Source organism: Convolutriloba macropyga, chromosome 6 (assembly GCF_964194025.1).
Source record: "Convolutriloba macropyga chromosome 6, txConMacr16.3, whole genome shotgun sequence".
NCBI classification, from domain to species: domain Eukaryota; kingdom Metazoa; phylum Xenacoelomorpha; order Acoela; family Convolutidae; genus Convolutriloba; species Convolutriloba macropyga.
In genome coordinates, this window is record NC_134473.1 from 58547948 (window position 1) to 58564814 (window position 16867).

General features: G+C 36.2%; 1 protein-coding gene across 2 annotated transcripts in view; it reads right to left on the bottom strand.

Moving 5' to 3' along the window:
• LOC142341800 (gamma-tubulin complex component 6-like) overlaps positions 1 to 16867 on the bottom strand; it is a 76122-nt gene that overhangs the window by 12017 nt on the left and 47238 nt on the right. For both annotated transcript variants that reach the window (XM_075393041.1, XM_075393039.1), the window contains exons 13-17: positions 10966 to 11783; positions 2958 to 3291; positions 2245 to 2564; positions 1517 to 1901; positions 1028 to 1227 (exon numbers count right to left, since the gene is read on the bottom strand). In XM_075393041.1, the coding sequence (XP_075249156.1) occupies positions 1028 to 1227; positions 1517 to 1901; positions 2245 to 2564; positions 2958 to 3291; positions 10966 to 11783 (2057 nt within the window). The remainder of the gene's footprint in view (positions 1 to 1027; positions 1228 to 1516; positions 1902 to 2244; positions 2565 to 2957; positions 3292 to 10965; positions 11784 to 16867) is intronic.

Consider the following 16867-nt stretch of genomic DNA (forward strand, 5'->3'; position numbering starts at 1 on the left):
ATGATCAAGCAAAAAAATTGCATAAAAAAGACCAACACGTTTACAATAATTGCTATTAAATTCGTTCAAGAGCAATTAAAAAGAAATTAACGGAGAAAGAAATTGGCCGAATTTTTATCTGTTCTTTTTTGCAGTGTCAAAAATTGCTATAATTTGGCGTCCAATATTAGTTAAATTCTAAAAATATACTTCATTCAGCTTCTAAACTGACAACTAATAAGCTTAACACTAATGTCAGTTAGCTACGTAATTCAATGCGTGAAAAAATTCAGAAAAAAAAATTAAAAACCATTTATTTGAAACAGTGAGTGAGGTAAGTCACGAGTTAAGCATGAATATCGTGAATTATGTAAACCGAAAAACGTGTTCAAAAGGTAAAGCGAATTAAAAAAGAAGGAGAGCGCCTAAATTATAGCAGCATAGCAAAAGATTAGATTGCACAGTTAGTAATGGTGACATGAAGTGTCCAAACCTGCCAAAAACTGTCCTATGCACCATCAATTAACGCCTTTTCAGAGGTATTGGTGAAACTTACTGTAGGAGAAAGTAACTCCTCAGTGCCTGATAGAAATTTATTGTTACTGGTTTATCCCGGTTTTGACGACGGAAGACAAATCGGTCACAAAACCACGAGCAATAACGCAAGTAGTCACGGAAAATTGCTTTCGATAAGCTGTAAGAGAGAACCGACTAACGTCTGGCGAATTACTCTCAAACGACTGGCGAGCGGTTGGCTTTATTTATAGCTGCACGGCTTACGGGTGAAATCGAGGGTGTGGCGAAAGGGGGGAGTAGAGGGGCGAGTTAAGAGAAGCAGGCCAAACTCTAAGCACTGTTCTTCACACGATAAATTTATGTCTCCTAAACAGTTTGGGTGAATCGCATACTTAGAGACAAGAAAGCCGCAAGGCTCGAAGAGAATTTAATGCCCTCCGGGCGTTACCTGTTTATCTCGGTCAAGTGAAAAATCGCATAAAACCGCATGAATGCTGCAAACTTTGTTTTAGAGTAACCAATCAACAAATACCTTTGACAAGAAACTTGAGATGAGTTGAGAACTTGTTGAAGGATGAGATCAATTGATTGAAACTGGAGTGCTCGACGAGTCCCGATTGACTGTTGAGGAACCAGTACCCATTTGAGAGTTGTCTTTGGAACATGATAATTTGGGAGAACATTGAGTAGATCAACTTCATCACTTTTGCACACTGCGGCGTCAGAAGCGCTCTAGGAACCAATCCTTAGTATTCCCGATTTAATTTGAAATCAAGACTTAGCAAATCAATACGGAACAATCTCTAATGGCCACTATTTTAACTCGAAAATCAACGATAAAATTAATTTTTTGAGACGATTCGATTCAGTACTCATCTAATACGGTTAAATGCTCTAGCAAAATTTTATTCACCGTTTACACTGATGTAAGATCACATATTTCGTTGAACTTTTACAAAAAACAGTTCTTACTTCCAGCCAGTAGCTTAATCTGATCGGAAAAACAACTATGAAAACCAACCTCGATAACATTGCGTTTAGATACTCTGCATGAGACTCGTGCATATCGTCAACGCTTTTCGCCTGCTCAAAACTCCGTTCGAACTCCACATGAGATACATTTAAAAGCTGGTCTTGCACGTAGTCAGACATGACATTGCTCAGGTGTTGCATCAGATGCCTAGCATACTGTAACTTTGCGAAGTGCACAGATCCAGTGACGTCAAATAGTATCTGTGTCTGCTTCATGTGAAAGTAGAGCCCCGTTAATACGTTAGCCAATCTCCGTAATGCAAGGAGGAAGTGGAATATTTTGAGGTATTTGTGAAGGCAAGAATCTGATATGATGATATTGATGGGCCAATCTACTCGGTAAGCGAGGAGTAGCACCGAGAAACAGTCGGGATCTAAAAAACTCTTTCTTTATAAACTCTAAAATTCGCATGATAACCTTCTTATAATTACTGGGGCTATCTTCGAAGAGTTTGTACCCTCATCAGTCTTTGATGATGATGGAATTTAATTCTGTTTTGTGATTCCTGGCAATGACTGCCAGCTTAATTCGATTCATTCATCACTAGATATATTAAATTTTTGGGCATCACTGCGCGGGCTGAGAGATATAGAGAGATATCACGAGCACAGGCACTAGAAACAGCCACATTACATTTCCAAAGTTCTGACCTTTCTTAGATTACCTGCGCTTGATATATTTTGTACAGAATTGGACATAGAATGAATTAAACTAACGATAGAGGTCTAAAAACTCCGCAGATGGTCGCAGACGAATCGTCAACCGCTCGAACAACAAGTCTTTCTTCTCCCAAAGACACTTTTCAACTGCAAAATTGACCGCTCTCAGAAACGGTGTCAAACTTATTGCCACGCTTTGTGACAGCCCGTGGCTCTGAAGTTCGGTTGAATCAGCAAAAGAGAACAGTTTGGAGCAGAGTCCATGGGCAAACTCAGGATCTGCTAGTAAGAGGCTTCTGCGCAGTGCTTCAAAATGAGTTTTGAGGTTGTAGTCTGACAGAAACATTTGCACTGCAGAGTTATTGACAAGTGTCAACCTAAAATATTTGTTAGTTGGCAAAATGCAATAAAAATTGAGGATTGACGAATAAAATACTTTTTAACAGCTTCAATCCCGCAAATATTCAAACCTCTTACTATATATAAACTACTCCCATTAAGTTCATACATACTACAAAAAACAATCCTAAGCACGTAAATCACTTAACCTTCTGAGAACACAGTCCCATAACCGTTTTGTTTTTTCATTTTTAAATTGGGCATTTCTTCAACTTTTTGTTGTAATTTAATCGGTTTTGTAGTAAAAACGGGATAGCCGGTTATTGAGACAATAGGCAACTTATCATTCACTACATTCAGGTCATATCTTACAATCACTACTTCAACTAATATCGATTTGAACTCGACAGTATGATTGTAATTTAACTCACTGTTTTCTCAAGGGTTGCACTAATATTCTTCTCATCAAAACGGGTAAAGGTATCATCGCATCGTCTTTCCGTAACATATAAAGTTTTTTCTGTTTTGAATCATCAACATCTAAGCGCAAGAGGTCTCTCAGCTGTGTAAGTACAGCCTCCTCTGACGTCACAGCGACCGAACTCAAGTCGCCTGTGACAACACGTGATACAATGTCAGCTATTGGGTGCTCGTCACTGAACTCCGAGTACCTTTTGCGATACTCTTGGGGTGCCTCCTCCCACTCCGCGACGGGTAGCATATTTAAATTGGAGGAAGATGCTTCCAGCAGTGGGGTTTCAGCAACTTAACAATAACACGGGTATGAATATTATTAACCAATAAGTCCAATAAAGCTAACAAAGGATCACCCAAAGATCCATCTCAAATTGCAAAAAAATCAACATAGTTAGACAATTGGTCTATCAACACCCGGCCAATTACAACAACTCAATTTGTATGGTTAATCTCCATGATTCCTATTGCTGAATTTGCTATTAATAAAATAGACTTCACGCAATGTCGAAAAGGCGGCAAAATGAGGTAATATGAAAAGTTTTTATTCAACGAAGTAAAAAGGAGCGCTATAATAACAGGCTGAGAAGCTAGCTGAGGCGGCTATTAAAAATCAAATTAAAGTCAATGAATTGTTTTGCCACAAAAAACCAACAAAATTATTACCTCATATGAAAATAGTGCACATAAAAACGGAAATCATTTGCTAAAATGCAGCTCACATAAATTCTGGCTTAACAGTAGGAAAACCATAATAGGCTTTAAAACTTATATAATTATTGAAAAAAATTGAAAAACTAAGAAAATTACAAAAAAATTTTCGAATTAGCCGTCAAATTTCTCAACAAAAACAGAGTTTATACACATCAAAGTTGAAATAAATTGACATTCAAATAAAACAAAGAAACAACATAGCTGGCAGATTGCCAGAAAATAGCCGCAATAGATTCGTAGATCGGCAGTTTAAAAAAACAGTAAAGACAGACCAAAAAAATTCGTCTTTTCATTGAAGGCTGATCTGTTATATTTTGATTTAAAATCTGTATAAGTTATTGCTGCCTCTATTAGCTGATCTCAAATAACCTTCATTTAGAGTGACACACACCCATTTGACCTTATCTCTTTGAATTAAAGTAAATAAAAGTCAATTTCAAAGTGAGGAAGTCATTTTTGAGAGTGAGGTAAGTCAAGTGTGACCAAATATTTAATCACGCGAATGAACAAAAAAACTCGCTCCACAGAGAGCAAAAAATGACGTCACGCATGCAATTCAGTTGAAATTGCATGAACGAATGAACAAAAAGTGGCTGTGACGTCATATGCTCGTAACAAAAATCTTGACGAAATAAAAAAACATAGCCCGAAGAATTCCGGAAGCGACTCGAAGCGTCAAAATTTCACAAAAAACTGTAATTGCAGCTGAAGCCATCAAGTTTTGTATATTAACTCATTACCTCCCGAGATCTGATCTAAAAATTGGTGAAATTTAAACAACTATCACAAAAACAAAATGCAGCAAAATTTTATATTAGTGAAAACGCTCGAAAAAAGTCCGAAATAATTAGGATGGCCAAAATACTAATAGGCTAAAAAAGCTGACAGGGCTATCAATATCCCTCAAATAAGTCATGATTCTAATCTCAAGGTCGCGAAAGCAAACGGCAGTTAATAATCTTAGAAATTAAGTTAAATTTTTCAAAAAAGGCTCAAATTTAAGAATCAGAAAACCACTACAATTAGATTTCTAATCACTGCAATTAAGACAAAAACAATACATACTTCTTCCTTGATGTATATATTCCAGACAACATGATTTCATGCTAAATCAAAAATTAAATCATAGAAAAGACATAAGCAACAGCATAATAATCACAGGCAAAACATTGTTTAAAAACTTTAACTATATATAAACTACTCCCATTAAGTTCATACATACTACAAAAAACAATCCTAAGCACGTAAATCACTTAACCTTCTAAGAACACAGTCCCATAACCGTTTTGTTTTTTCATTTTTAAATTGGGCATTTCTTCAACTTTTTGTTGTAATTTAATCGGCTTTGTAGTAAGGCCCGAAGAAATCTGCAATAATAGTAATAAGTGGAAATTGTGGAATAGGTTTTATAGCAAACTATCAGGACTAAATTATGATGAATGGAATCAATTGCAAACCAAAGAAATGACAAAAATCTAAGAAAAAAGATAAATCAATCAACATTTAACAACCAAAAAAATCAAAATAACGAATACAAAAATAGGTGCCAGGACAAAGCCACAATGATAAACAAACTAGAACGTGAAAAATATGGCCTTAGTAACAAAAAAAACATTCTTGATTTTTGAAAATTAAAAATCAAATTTAAAAAAATGAAGAAAACGAATACATTTATTGTTCAGCATTCGAGACATAGTAAAGACAACGAGCCATCAGAGACAAAAATTCATCCTCCTGAACGGAACAAAAAAAAGAAAAAATCAGAATTCAAACCTGCAAAACATATTGCAAAAAATGTTCAATAAATTTTTGAGATCGCATTTATGAAAAAAAAATTCAAAAAAAACTGGTTTTCAAAAAAATGATTGAATTTTTATTGAAACGAAATCAAAGTCCCTCATGTTGCACAAAAGACTAGTTCTAGAAATTAAATTCAAAATACAAACAAAAAACAGAACAATTGAAAAAAACCTGCCAAAATCGGATTAGCATATGTACAATTTTATAAAACAGAATTACATCGAGATAGAAAGAGGACTAAGAGACGGCTGAAATATCCAAAAATGAAGAAATTACAAAAAAGCCAAAAATTAAATAAAAAATCAAGAAAGATGTGCCAATTTTGAAATTGATACGCATCTGCAAAACACTGGCATCAAATTGCGAGGTTTACATTTCAATATATCATCGAATAAAAATTACTTCTACAAAAAAAAACAAAATTACAAGCAAAAAAATGGGCCATTTGGACGAAAAATCGGCCAAAAACGGTTATCTATATGTGCCATTCGATCAAAAAACTTCTCTCGCTCAGAAAAAATTAGTTCACACGGCAACTCTACTCACTTTCGCTTTTAGGTTAAAACAGCGTCTGAACGAATAGTACTTCCGGTAAAAAAAAACCTTAAGAAAACCAATACTCCTCTTCGAGTCGTAAAAAACCAAGAGAAGGCCAATAATAGCCCCAGCTATCGCTGTGCGGCTATTAATAAAACAAAATTGGATATAGATGCTGCTTACAAAATTTCAACATAGCAAAACTTTGATATTGCCTATAAAAACTTATCCAGAAGTATTATCACTAGCGAACTTCATTAGAAACGAGTTTCTTTGACCTCGGTATAATTTTGATTGAACATAAGTATCACTGTCACTTAGAGGACACAGTCTTTCAGTCACATTGAACTGTTCAGCTCTTTACTGTCCTCAATGATCTAAGGCATCTCACACCTGATTATACTAAACATTTTGAAACAATATCAGGAAAAATGTAAGAAAATTAATTGACAAGAAAAATAACTGACCTACGAGACATCAGTCAATATATACATTAAGTTCTGATTCAAAAACTTAGTCAAAAATACAGGAAGACAGGTCATTCGCACAGCAAAAGTTCGACAAAAAACAGATAATGTAACCAGTTCTTAAAGAAAAAAAAACGAGAACTGGAAAAGCTGATGACGCAGGACAAAATCAAAAATAATTTGCTCTAAAATTCAGACAAAATTCTCTAAACAACGATAAAAAGCGACGTCCCTAACCATTAATTGGAGAAAAATTACAATTATATCTTCTGCTAGATCAGTAACCCATTGAACACTTGGCAGAGAAATACAAAACGGAAAATTTATAAAAAGTTCTTGAAAAAAAATAACCAAAAAGTAACCATTGCGTTGAGAAGATTTACTAACTTTTCTGCTCAACCCAACACCCGGCAGAATTATATTACACAAAGCAAAAAATGAAAAATTGCCCTGTCTAGTCTTCAATGGCACCTGTTCGGAGCAAAATTGATAGAATAGTAGTAAATTAAAAATTGAACGAGCAAAACTATAGCGGGTAGCACAAAATCAGAAAAAAAAACTTGACAAATTGGCGAAAATTTGCTTAAAAGCACTAAATTTTCTTCAACAAAAACAAATCGAAATCAATACATCTGAAATTGAGAGACAACGAAAAGTGCTAGAACAAGTGATTTAGAACAGAAAACTCCCCAAATGCTTTAAAATTCTAGACAAAAAAAATGCTGACAAACTTAAAACAAGGCAAAATGATAACAAAACAGCTGAAAAGTAACACGTTAATATTCACTACAGATGGTCATAAACAATTCCAAACACACTATTTCCACCTCAGATAATTGAGAGAAAGGCTTCAATGAGAAAGTTTGGAGCTAAAGATTAAAAAAAAAAACTGCTACGAAAAAAGCCGCACGTGTTGAAAACTGCTCGCTTAGAAACATGTTTTCACACCTACTGTTGTAGATCTCTCACAAAGAAGCGACATGAACAGTCAGTCTCTCTTCTCTTATTCTTCAGCAATTTGACCTTAACACAATTTCACGCAGCTCACTTCCTGTTTCAAATACAGATAAAATTAACGAGTCGGAAGCATTCCGTAAACCATGCGAAGAATCGTTTCTGCCAAAAAACAAACCCTTCTAAAACCATTAAAGACTACATCCACTCAAGAAAATTTTAAACATACCCGGCAGAATGCAGGAAAATAGCCGCCGTTGATTCCCATAACAATGATTAGGATTGAAAGAAAAGACAAAAACTCGTAAAAAATGATTTTCGTACAAACAATTTTAAAGTGCGAACTATTTCGAAATCATTTTGGAGCTGAACATGCTCCTGTTTTTATGGGTTTATCTCAATTCTAATTATGACTTCGTTTTTAATACTGACTCTGTTCATTTTGAATTGCTTTACTGGGCAACTCCTGTCTAAAAGCACTTTTAGCAGAATGAGAGAAGAGTGAAACTAGCCTAGAGAAGTCAAAAAGATTTCACGCAATGTCGAAAAGGCGGCAAAATGAGGTAATATGAAAAGTTTTTATTCAACGAAGTAAAAAGGAGCGCTATAATAACAGGCTGAGAAGCTAGCTGAGGCGGCTATTAAAAATCAAATTAAAGTCAATGAATTGTTTTGCCACAAAAAACCAACAAAATTATTACCTCATATGAAAATAGTGCACATAAAAACGGAAATCATTTGCTAAAATGCAGCTCACATAAATTCTGGCTTAACAGTAGGAAAACCATAATAGGCTTTAAAACTTATATAATTATTGAAAAAAATTGAAAAACTAAGAAAATTACAAAAAAATTTTCGAATTAGCCGTCAAATTTCTCAACAAAAACAGAGTTTATACACATCAAAGTTGAAATAAATTGACATTCAAATAAAAACAAAGAAACAACATAGCTGGCAGATTGCCAGAAAATAGCCGCAATAGATTCGTAGATCGGCAGTTTAAAAAAAACAGTAAAGACAGACCAAAAAAATTCGTCTTTTCATTGAATGCTGATCTGTTATTTTGATTAAAAATCTGTATAAGTTATTGCTGCCTCTATTAGCTGATCTCAAATAACCTTCATTTAGAGTGACACACACCCATTTGACCTTATCTCTTTGAAGTAAAGTAAATAAAAGTCAATTTCAAATTGAGGAAGTCATTTTTGAGAGTGAGGTAAGTCAAGTGTGACCAAAAATTTAATCACGCGCATGAACAAAAAAACTCGCTCCATTTAGAGCGAAAAATGACGTCACACATGCAATTCAGTTGAAATTGCATGAACGAATGAACAAAAAGTGGCTGTGACGTCATATGGTCGTAACAAAAATCATGACGACGAAATAAAAAAAAACCAAGAGAAGGCCAATAATAGCCCCAGCTATCGCTGTGCGGCTATTAAAAACAAAGGGCAAAAACTGCTTAAGCAGTCTACGAAAAATCTTTGTAATCCTCAAAATTAGCATAAAAACAAAACCGACTAACGTCGGGAGAATTACTCTTGAACGAACAGTCAGCACTTATTTTAATCAGTTGCAGCCTGCTGCCGTCGGGAGCGGGGTGTAGCTTGATTGGGACTTAGAAATTCACTAGGCGACTTCAAATCTCATTAGGGGTGATTATTTATCACTATTAAAAGAGGTGACTAAATGTCACTTGAAATGTCAAAAAACGCTCAAGCGAAAATTTTGCATGAAAACACGTTAAAAAATAATTGCTTTTCTTCGAGACATGACTATTGCACACATGAGGTCCTTTGACCTTAATCTAATTCAAACTAAACTTAAGTGCAAAAGTCATTTTACTGAGTGAGGTAAATCACGTATGATCAGAATCTAATCACGCAAATGAGCAAAAAACGTCGGCTAAAGAGATTGAGAAATGACTTCACGTGCGCAAATGATGCCAGTGAGAGAAAAGTCATTCAGAAAAATTGATTTTTTTCAGCTTTGCTGTGTGAACAAATGTAAACAAGACTGCCAGACGTAGAAATGAAAACAAAACAAGAGCACCGCAATATAGCTCTGTTCCGCTTACAGCTTCGCTTTCTTTTCGCTCCACTCTCAAACTTTGCTCAACACAAACCCCATAAAAAGTGTTTCATGCTTGTCATTTCCTGCTTTCATATTCACTTCACAAATCTGATTAAAAACATAGCCGCAGATTGCCGGAAATTATCCGCGATAGATGCCTGTGGCCTTCCATGAATTGCAACAACTAAAGAGATTAGATAGACAGGTCGACCACCAGTCCTTTATTAGACCCCTAGCTTTTTTGGTTAGATTCGGACTGTCATTTTTATGAGACACATTTAAAATTTTTTGAACTGTAAAAAAACTCACGATGTCCCCAATAATAGCCGCTATCGCTTCACGACTATTAACAAAGACACTTCTCTAATATTCCTCTTCCATTCGTAAAAAGACGCTCCACCAGTACATCTCTTCAGTCGTGATAAAAATAGGGCCGCTATAATAGCCAGCTGAAAAGATAATTGCTGTACATTTCGTTGGAAAGCAGTTAACTTAGATAACATTAAAAACATAGCCGGCAGATTGCCGGAAAACAGCCGCGATAAACGCTTGTGGCCTTCCAAGAATTGAAACAACTAAAGAAATAAGATAGAAAGATCGACCACCAGTCCTTCAATAGACCACTACACTTTTTGGGTTAGATTCGGACTGTCAATTTCTTGACATATACGTCTATAGGGAAAAAGCCTAAGAGAGCTTTTTCGAAATTGATATTCGAAATCAAAAACTCAAGACTAATACTCAAAAACTAGGGCATATAATTTTGGCACTACTTAGATGCACACTATTGATCCTTAACTAAAATGTTCATAAAATTTAAAGTTCCATAAGTGAGTTCAGAAGTCATTTTTTTGAGTGAGGTAAGTCACGCAATTGACCTAAAAGCTGAAATGACGTCACGTACACAAATTTTAACTGCAAAGCAATAGAAGTCACTGAAGTCAATTCAAGAAGTCAATTCCAAGAAGTCAGGTCGTAAGAATCATCGATGGAGACGACGAATTAAAAAAAAACCACGAGGTCCCCAAAAATAGCCCCAAAAAGAGCCGCTTCGCGGCTATTAATAAAGAACTTTGTATTAAAAACGATTGCTTATGCGTTTAGCCTACAAATTACCGTTATAAAAATATAAAATACCTCAAACAAGGGCCAGGTCACTTAACTACAAGCTGCTTCAATCTTTCATTATGTAAAATGAGAACTTTGACGATTATTGAATGATAGAATTATAATCACATCTAGCTTATGAGAGGAACATAAAGTAACGCCAAAATTAAAAGATGCTGAACCATTTTTCGGAACTTTAAAGCAGCACTCTTTGAAAAACCAGGGTTGGAAAGTTAAGTGTGCTCCGCACCCGCCAAATCACTAATCCTAGTCACTTACTTTATAGTCTAACTTGAATTAAATTGACACACACCTTTGGTTCGTGGCTGTTTCAACCGCTCCTCAGTGGAAAGTGACTCTGGATTATCTTCAGGCCAAGAAAGCATATCTTTGGAATCTAAATTCATCTGAATTCCAACACGAATTAAGGGTTTGTGGTCCATCTCTCCCACGCTAGAAGGCAGTCCAAATGTCCGCAATCTGAACTTCGATTTCGCTCCCCCGGTATTTCCAACCTCTAATGCTCTTTCTCCGTCACCGTCATTATTCAGCTTCACATCATGTTGATCCCTGATTTCAACTAGGTTGAGGTCAGTGGTTCTTTTTTCCTCCAGGGCATTGTTAAATGCTTTCTCTTCGACAATCGCGTTTTGGATAACCTGTTCTGAGAGTTCATTTGAGCACGGAAGATCACTAATCGCAACTTTTGCAGCAAAATCAGATTGCATCCCATCTTCATTCGCAGGTAGATTTGTGTTAACAGACTTAGAAAAGCGTTCAGAAGTTGTCTTTTGCACGTCGCTTTTGATCACTGCAGAATTATCAACAAATTGATCTGCTTTAGGAATCTTTGATGAAAGGTTCTGTGTCTCACTGTAATTGTCGGTTGTACCGTTTTCGGTTTCCGTTATCTGAATGTTTTCAACCTGTGACGTGATTTCAAAAGTTGGTTCTTGTTCATTACCCTGATTCTCCAGAGTTATAAAATGTGCATCGGGATTCAATTCAAGTACCGCCATTACTTCTTGCCTTTTGTCATGCAGCTGACGACGCTTCAGTTTCCAAATGGCTTTCTGCTCTCGCTTAGCTGCGTCAGCAGTTAGTTCTTCGTAGTAAGCGATCAGCTCAGCTCTAAAAGGAAGGCAGCGAAAATAGTCAACACATTCTTTTCAGAATTATTGTTAAAATTCACAAAGGAAATTCTGCCAAATGAGCGCTTATCTTACAATTTTTTCAATAGTAAACTTGGTGGTGAAACCGATTGGTACAACGAAATCAACTAAGTTTTAAGCTCAACTTATAACACTGACAAACAACTCAAAGTCCAGAAGTCATTCATTCAACGACTTTCATGATGAAAAAATTCTTCCTTGTTATAAATTCGTTCAACGTCCCATTTCAACAATCACTTTTAGGTTAACGCCTTAGCAACCGCTCTAATGAACATTGACAACCTAGTGAACACTGACACCGCTCCAATGAATAGACTTACTCCAGTAGGAGAGGAAAATGGCATCACGCAAATAATTGCATCTGCTGCATCCTTTGTTCATTCATTCATTTATGCAAAAAAGATTGAGCTAACGAATGAAGCAGATTGAAAATGACCGTGACGTCATATGATCGCATCAGAAATCTGACCGAAGAAAAAAAGAAAAAAGGCAAAAAAACGCTGCCCAGCTATAGCTTCGTAGACCGTGGTTTCAAAATATCAAAAAAGATCCAAGAAACCAAGAAAGGAAACGTTTTTCTATGTCTAAACGTTAAGTAGTAAAAAATTATAACGCAAAACTTTGAATAGAACAAGACGCATTAATTGAAACCTCAGGGGATCAGTTAAAATTGCTGCTGAATGGCACAACAAAAAGTGCGCAAATTTAAAAACTGTTCATAGTATATCTTAGCAGAGTTAAAAAGTTTCAAGTCGCTTCAGGATAGCAAGCCAATCGGATCAACAAGGGTCAACCACAGAAAATAATCAAATTAAATCAAGTCAGTCCAAAATTGGTTAACTTTTGGTTACGTTTAAGGACCTCCAACTGAAATAAATGAAAATCCCGCAAGCTTGGTTATAAAATGGCGAGGAAACGAACAACAAATTGAGACAAAACTTCATTATATTTTAGAAAACAACTAAAAGTCAGTCAAAAAAACATTACATATCAAGGAGTTAACCACTTAAAATTTAAACAGTATTGGAATACTTGTATTACTGTTTTGAAGAACTCGTGAAGAAATCGAGAGAAAAACAACAGATTCTGAAATCGAATGGCGGATTGAATTAAAACTCTGTTAAAACCAAAAAGCTGTTCAAGCACGGTTCTCTGACTCCGCTTTATAAGCAACATGAAAAACATGTTCCTGTCAGTATAAAAGTAGAAAGTTACACTCCTTATTCCATCAGAAAACGGGAAAATACTTTTGCTTCACAGACTGCTTTAAAAAGACCATCCCAGTGAATCAAATTCGTTTGACTGTATGTCCTACATTGCCAGAAAATTGTCTCCATCGATTACCATGACGCCTATCGGGATCATATTGCCAGAAGCGCGTGCTATTTTGGATTTTGTAACCAAGCATTTGATTTTCAATGAGCAGATAGAGATTAGTATCAACATCAAAAAACAAGAGGGCTGGTAACTCCGACTATGTAGAACACAGTTCAAATACCAAGCACAGCTGTGCTTTCTGAATTTCTCCCAGTTCAAATTTTTATTACATCTTTCATCACAGACTGTTCTCATGTTAAATGCTTTGTATAGCAACTGCTATTTAAGAACTATTTGAGCAGAATGAACGAAAACTGAAATGGGCCAGAGAAATCAAGAAAAAAACCGCATTTAAAAACATACAAGCTCTATAAAAAATACATACCGGGGAAAAAACAAAAACAACAGAGATTGCCAGAAAATAGATGCTATAGCTTCGTAGGCTGTGATCTCAACGTATTAGTAAACAAAAAAATCAACAATGGAAAAGTAGTTCTGTTTAAACCTTCCTTCGATGAAAAAAACTTTTTGGATTTCAGCGCTATTTCCAAAAGCGGTCCCGAAAAAAATCTTCAACTAGTGAGAGGCAGTCATTACACTAAGATCCTTAATCCAAAAAGAATGATTTTCAAAAATGAGGTCATACGTAATTAAAAACTTATTCAATCGCATTGACAGAAGACTAACTGTAGGAGGAATCACGCAAAAAAAAACAAAAAAAATGCATCAGCTATATCTTTTGATCATCCAATCATGCAACAAAAACTGAACACTTCAATGAACAAAAGCGGATTGGAAATTACCGTGACATCACAAGGTCGTAACAGAAATCTGAACGACGAAAAAAGAACGCCAAAAATAGCGTTGCTCAGACTGCAGTTTCCAAACATCAAAAAAGACGTAAGAAACCAAGAAAGGAGACGTGTTATTCTATGTTGAAATCTTGCTTCGACAAACTTATCATATTTAGACGTCTGTGTTAGTTCTAAAACCGGCCCTCAGATAACCTTATTTTCAAAGTGGGATGCAGTCAGTTGAACTAAATCCTTCAGCTTAAACCAAACATAAGTTTGCAGACGCATGTAAGAATTTCATTAACCAGCATTATCAAAAACTGCAACTATTTTCATTCATTCCTTCATTCGTTGAACAGAAAGTGAACAAATCAATGAAAAAAAGCAAATTTGAAAAAAAAGTAACGTAAAAGAAATCTGAACGATGAAAAGAAAAAACAAAGGCACAAAATAGCACTGCACAGCTATCACAACCATGAGAAAAGTAAAAATAGAACTGGTCATGTGCAACATTTTGACAGAACAAGAAGCAGCAACAGAAAACTCAGGGGATCAGCAAAAATTCCTGCTGAATGGCAAAAGAGAGAACAGAAAGCGTGCAAAATCAAAAAACTTCATAGTAAATTCTAGAACTATTAATGAAATCTTTGGCTCAACAATTGTGAACAGATTTAATATCGCTTCGGGAAAGCCAATGAGATCCAGCTTCTAGAAGAATTCAATGACATATTCACGGGGCACCGCCTTGACATGGGCTACACTCACAAATTCTCAGTCAAATTGACACCAGACAAACAGACCTGTATACTCCAAAACTCGAAGAACTTCAAAACATCTCAAAGACGATTTGTTAGTAAAACTAGCACTTTTCCAATACTACGGAGTCATAACAACGCTCCCATTCAGCCGCTATTTATCTCCAATATTTGCTAAACGCAAGCCAAACGGGAAGCTCAGAACATTATCTCAGAAAAATAAACCATCTCATTAGAAAGGACTATAACAATAACAACTTCCCGATAGCCACACTAGCAGATGCGGGCACCCACTTAGCCGGCAACTCTTCTGCAAAATGGATGGCAGCCATGGCTACTTCTCTTTACCAATGGCTGATGAACAATCAGTAGTTACTGGCCTCCAACTTCGCATCAAGAACATATGCTTTTCAAAGACCGGCCCACGGACTAAGCAGAAGCGTCAGCGTTTTTAGCTCATGCATGCGTCAAAATCTCCACACAGTTATAACAGCGGATAATTGCTTTCAGTACCTTGAGGACATTGTCATCGGAGCAGATGACACAAAGACATGTTGGAACGACTTCGAGCAGATTTTACATGCATCCGCGAATCAGGAATGAAGCTCGCAACAGACAAATGGGCATTTGGACTCAAAGAAAAACAATCCCTTGGTGATAAAATAACCTCTGAGGGTCTCGCGCCAATAAAAAAGATTACAACTTTTCAGAAAACATTCAAACTGCCACGAAACCCAAAACAAGTCAAACGAAAGGTCGGAACTTTTCAATTTTATAAAGCTTTCATCCCTGAACTTGCTGAAAAACTTCTATCGTCTACTAACCGTTCTATCGTCTACTTAAGAAAGACAACAATTTCGCGATAGAAGAAGAACAACGCTGTGCTGGAGAAGCTAACAAATGATCTAAGAACAGCCTGTGACCTTTCACTCAGACTACCTAAAGGTGACCAACATTATGTAATAATGGCCGACGCATCCTCTTACGCAGCCGGATACGGACTCATGATAGAAGACTACACAACAGACGAAGATAATCATAAACTTATTAAATAGTCTCCATCTGCAGCCGGGAGGCTATTTAATTCTGTTTCAGCTCGAGTTCTGCAATTACATGATATCAAAGGCCGGATTATTCTCTCGGTAGCCCCTCTTTATTGGGGATTTTAGATTCCGGCAGAAGAAAACTCCCCGAAACTATCAAATTGAAGATAAAAAAACATTGTTCCTCCAGTTGATTACTGGAAGTAGTGTGCTTCTCCGCTTTTTTAAATTTTTTTAAACCACTGGTAGCAGTGGGTACTCTTGGACTTTAATCCCTATTGCCATTGGTAGCATTGGCAAATGACGTAGGTTTTGAATATGCCGACGCGATTGCAAAAATTCGAAGAAGAGTCTCATGGAAAAAGATCAATTGCAAGAACGACTTACGCCCTGTTGTCAGCAAGGTTTTAGTCCCAAAAAACTTTGACATTACACAAGAATCTTTTAGGTGGGTTTTGCGCAGCTTCTAGACCAAGGGAACCTAAGAACTATGCAAGTGTGCTGGTTGATAATCTACGGCAAGAGAACAAAGCTCGATCTTGTATTGAACGAGAAATACGCAACGAACAAATTCAACAAGACAATAAGAAATTGAATTTAGTTGTCAAGGGCTCTTGTCCTTCTGAGGCAATTAATGACCTTGATCTATTAAAAGAAATAGTCAGCGAAATTGGTTCCACAGCTGTTAATCAAGATTTCGAAACAAAACGAATTGGAAAAATACACGAAAGCAATGGAAGGCAACTTTTGTTAATCAAGTTCAAAGATGCAATGAAGTGAAAAGGGTTCTTAAGAAATTCCATTAAGTTGAGATTGTCATCAGAATATCATAACAAATTTGCGGACCCCGATTTGACTAAATCCGAGCGTGAAAAAATTCATTTTCAAAAATGGCCGCGTTATTGAATCGAAGTGACTAAATTTGCGTCCTAAAAATTGCCAAGAAAATGCGAGATAAACTTCTTGCTTCTCAATGTCCAAAGTATTCTTACGAGCGAGCGCAGAATGAATCTCTGAGGGCTGATTCTTCAACAAATGCCTGCGGTAATTGGTATTGTTGAAACGTGGCTCGATGACTCCGTCTGCGATTCTTCTCTATTTTGTGGTTTGTCTTATTCAAGTTTGAGAAGAGCA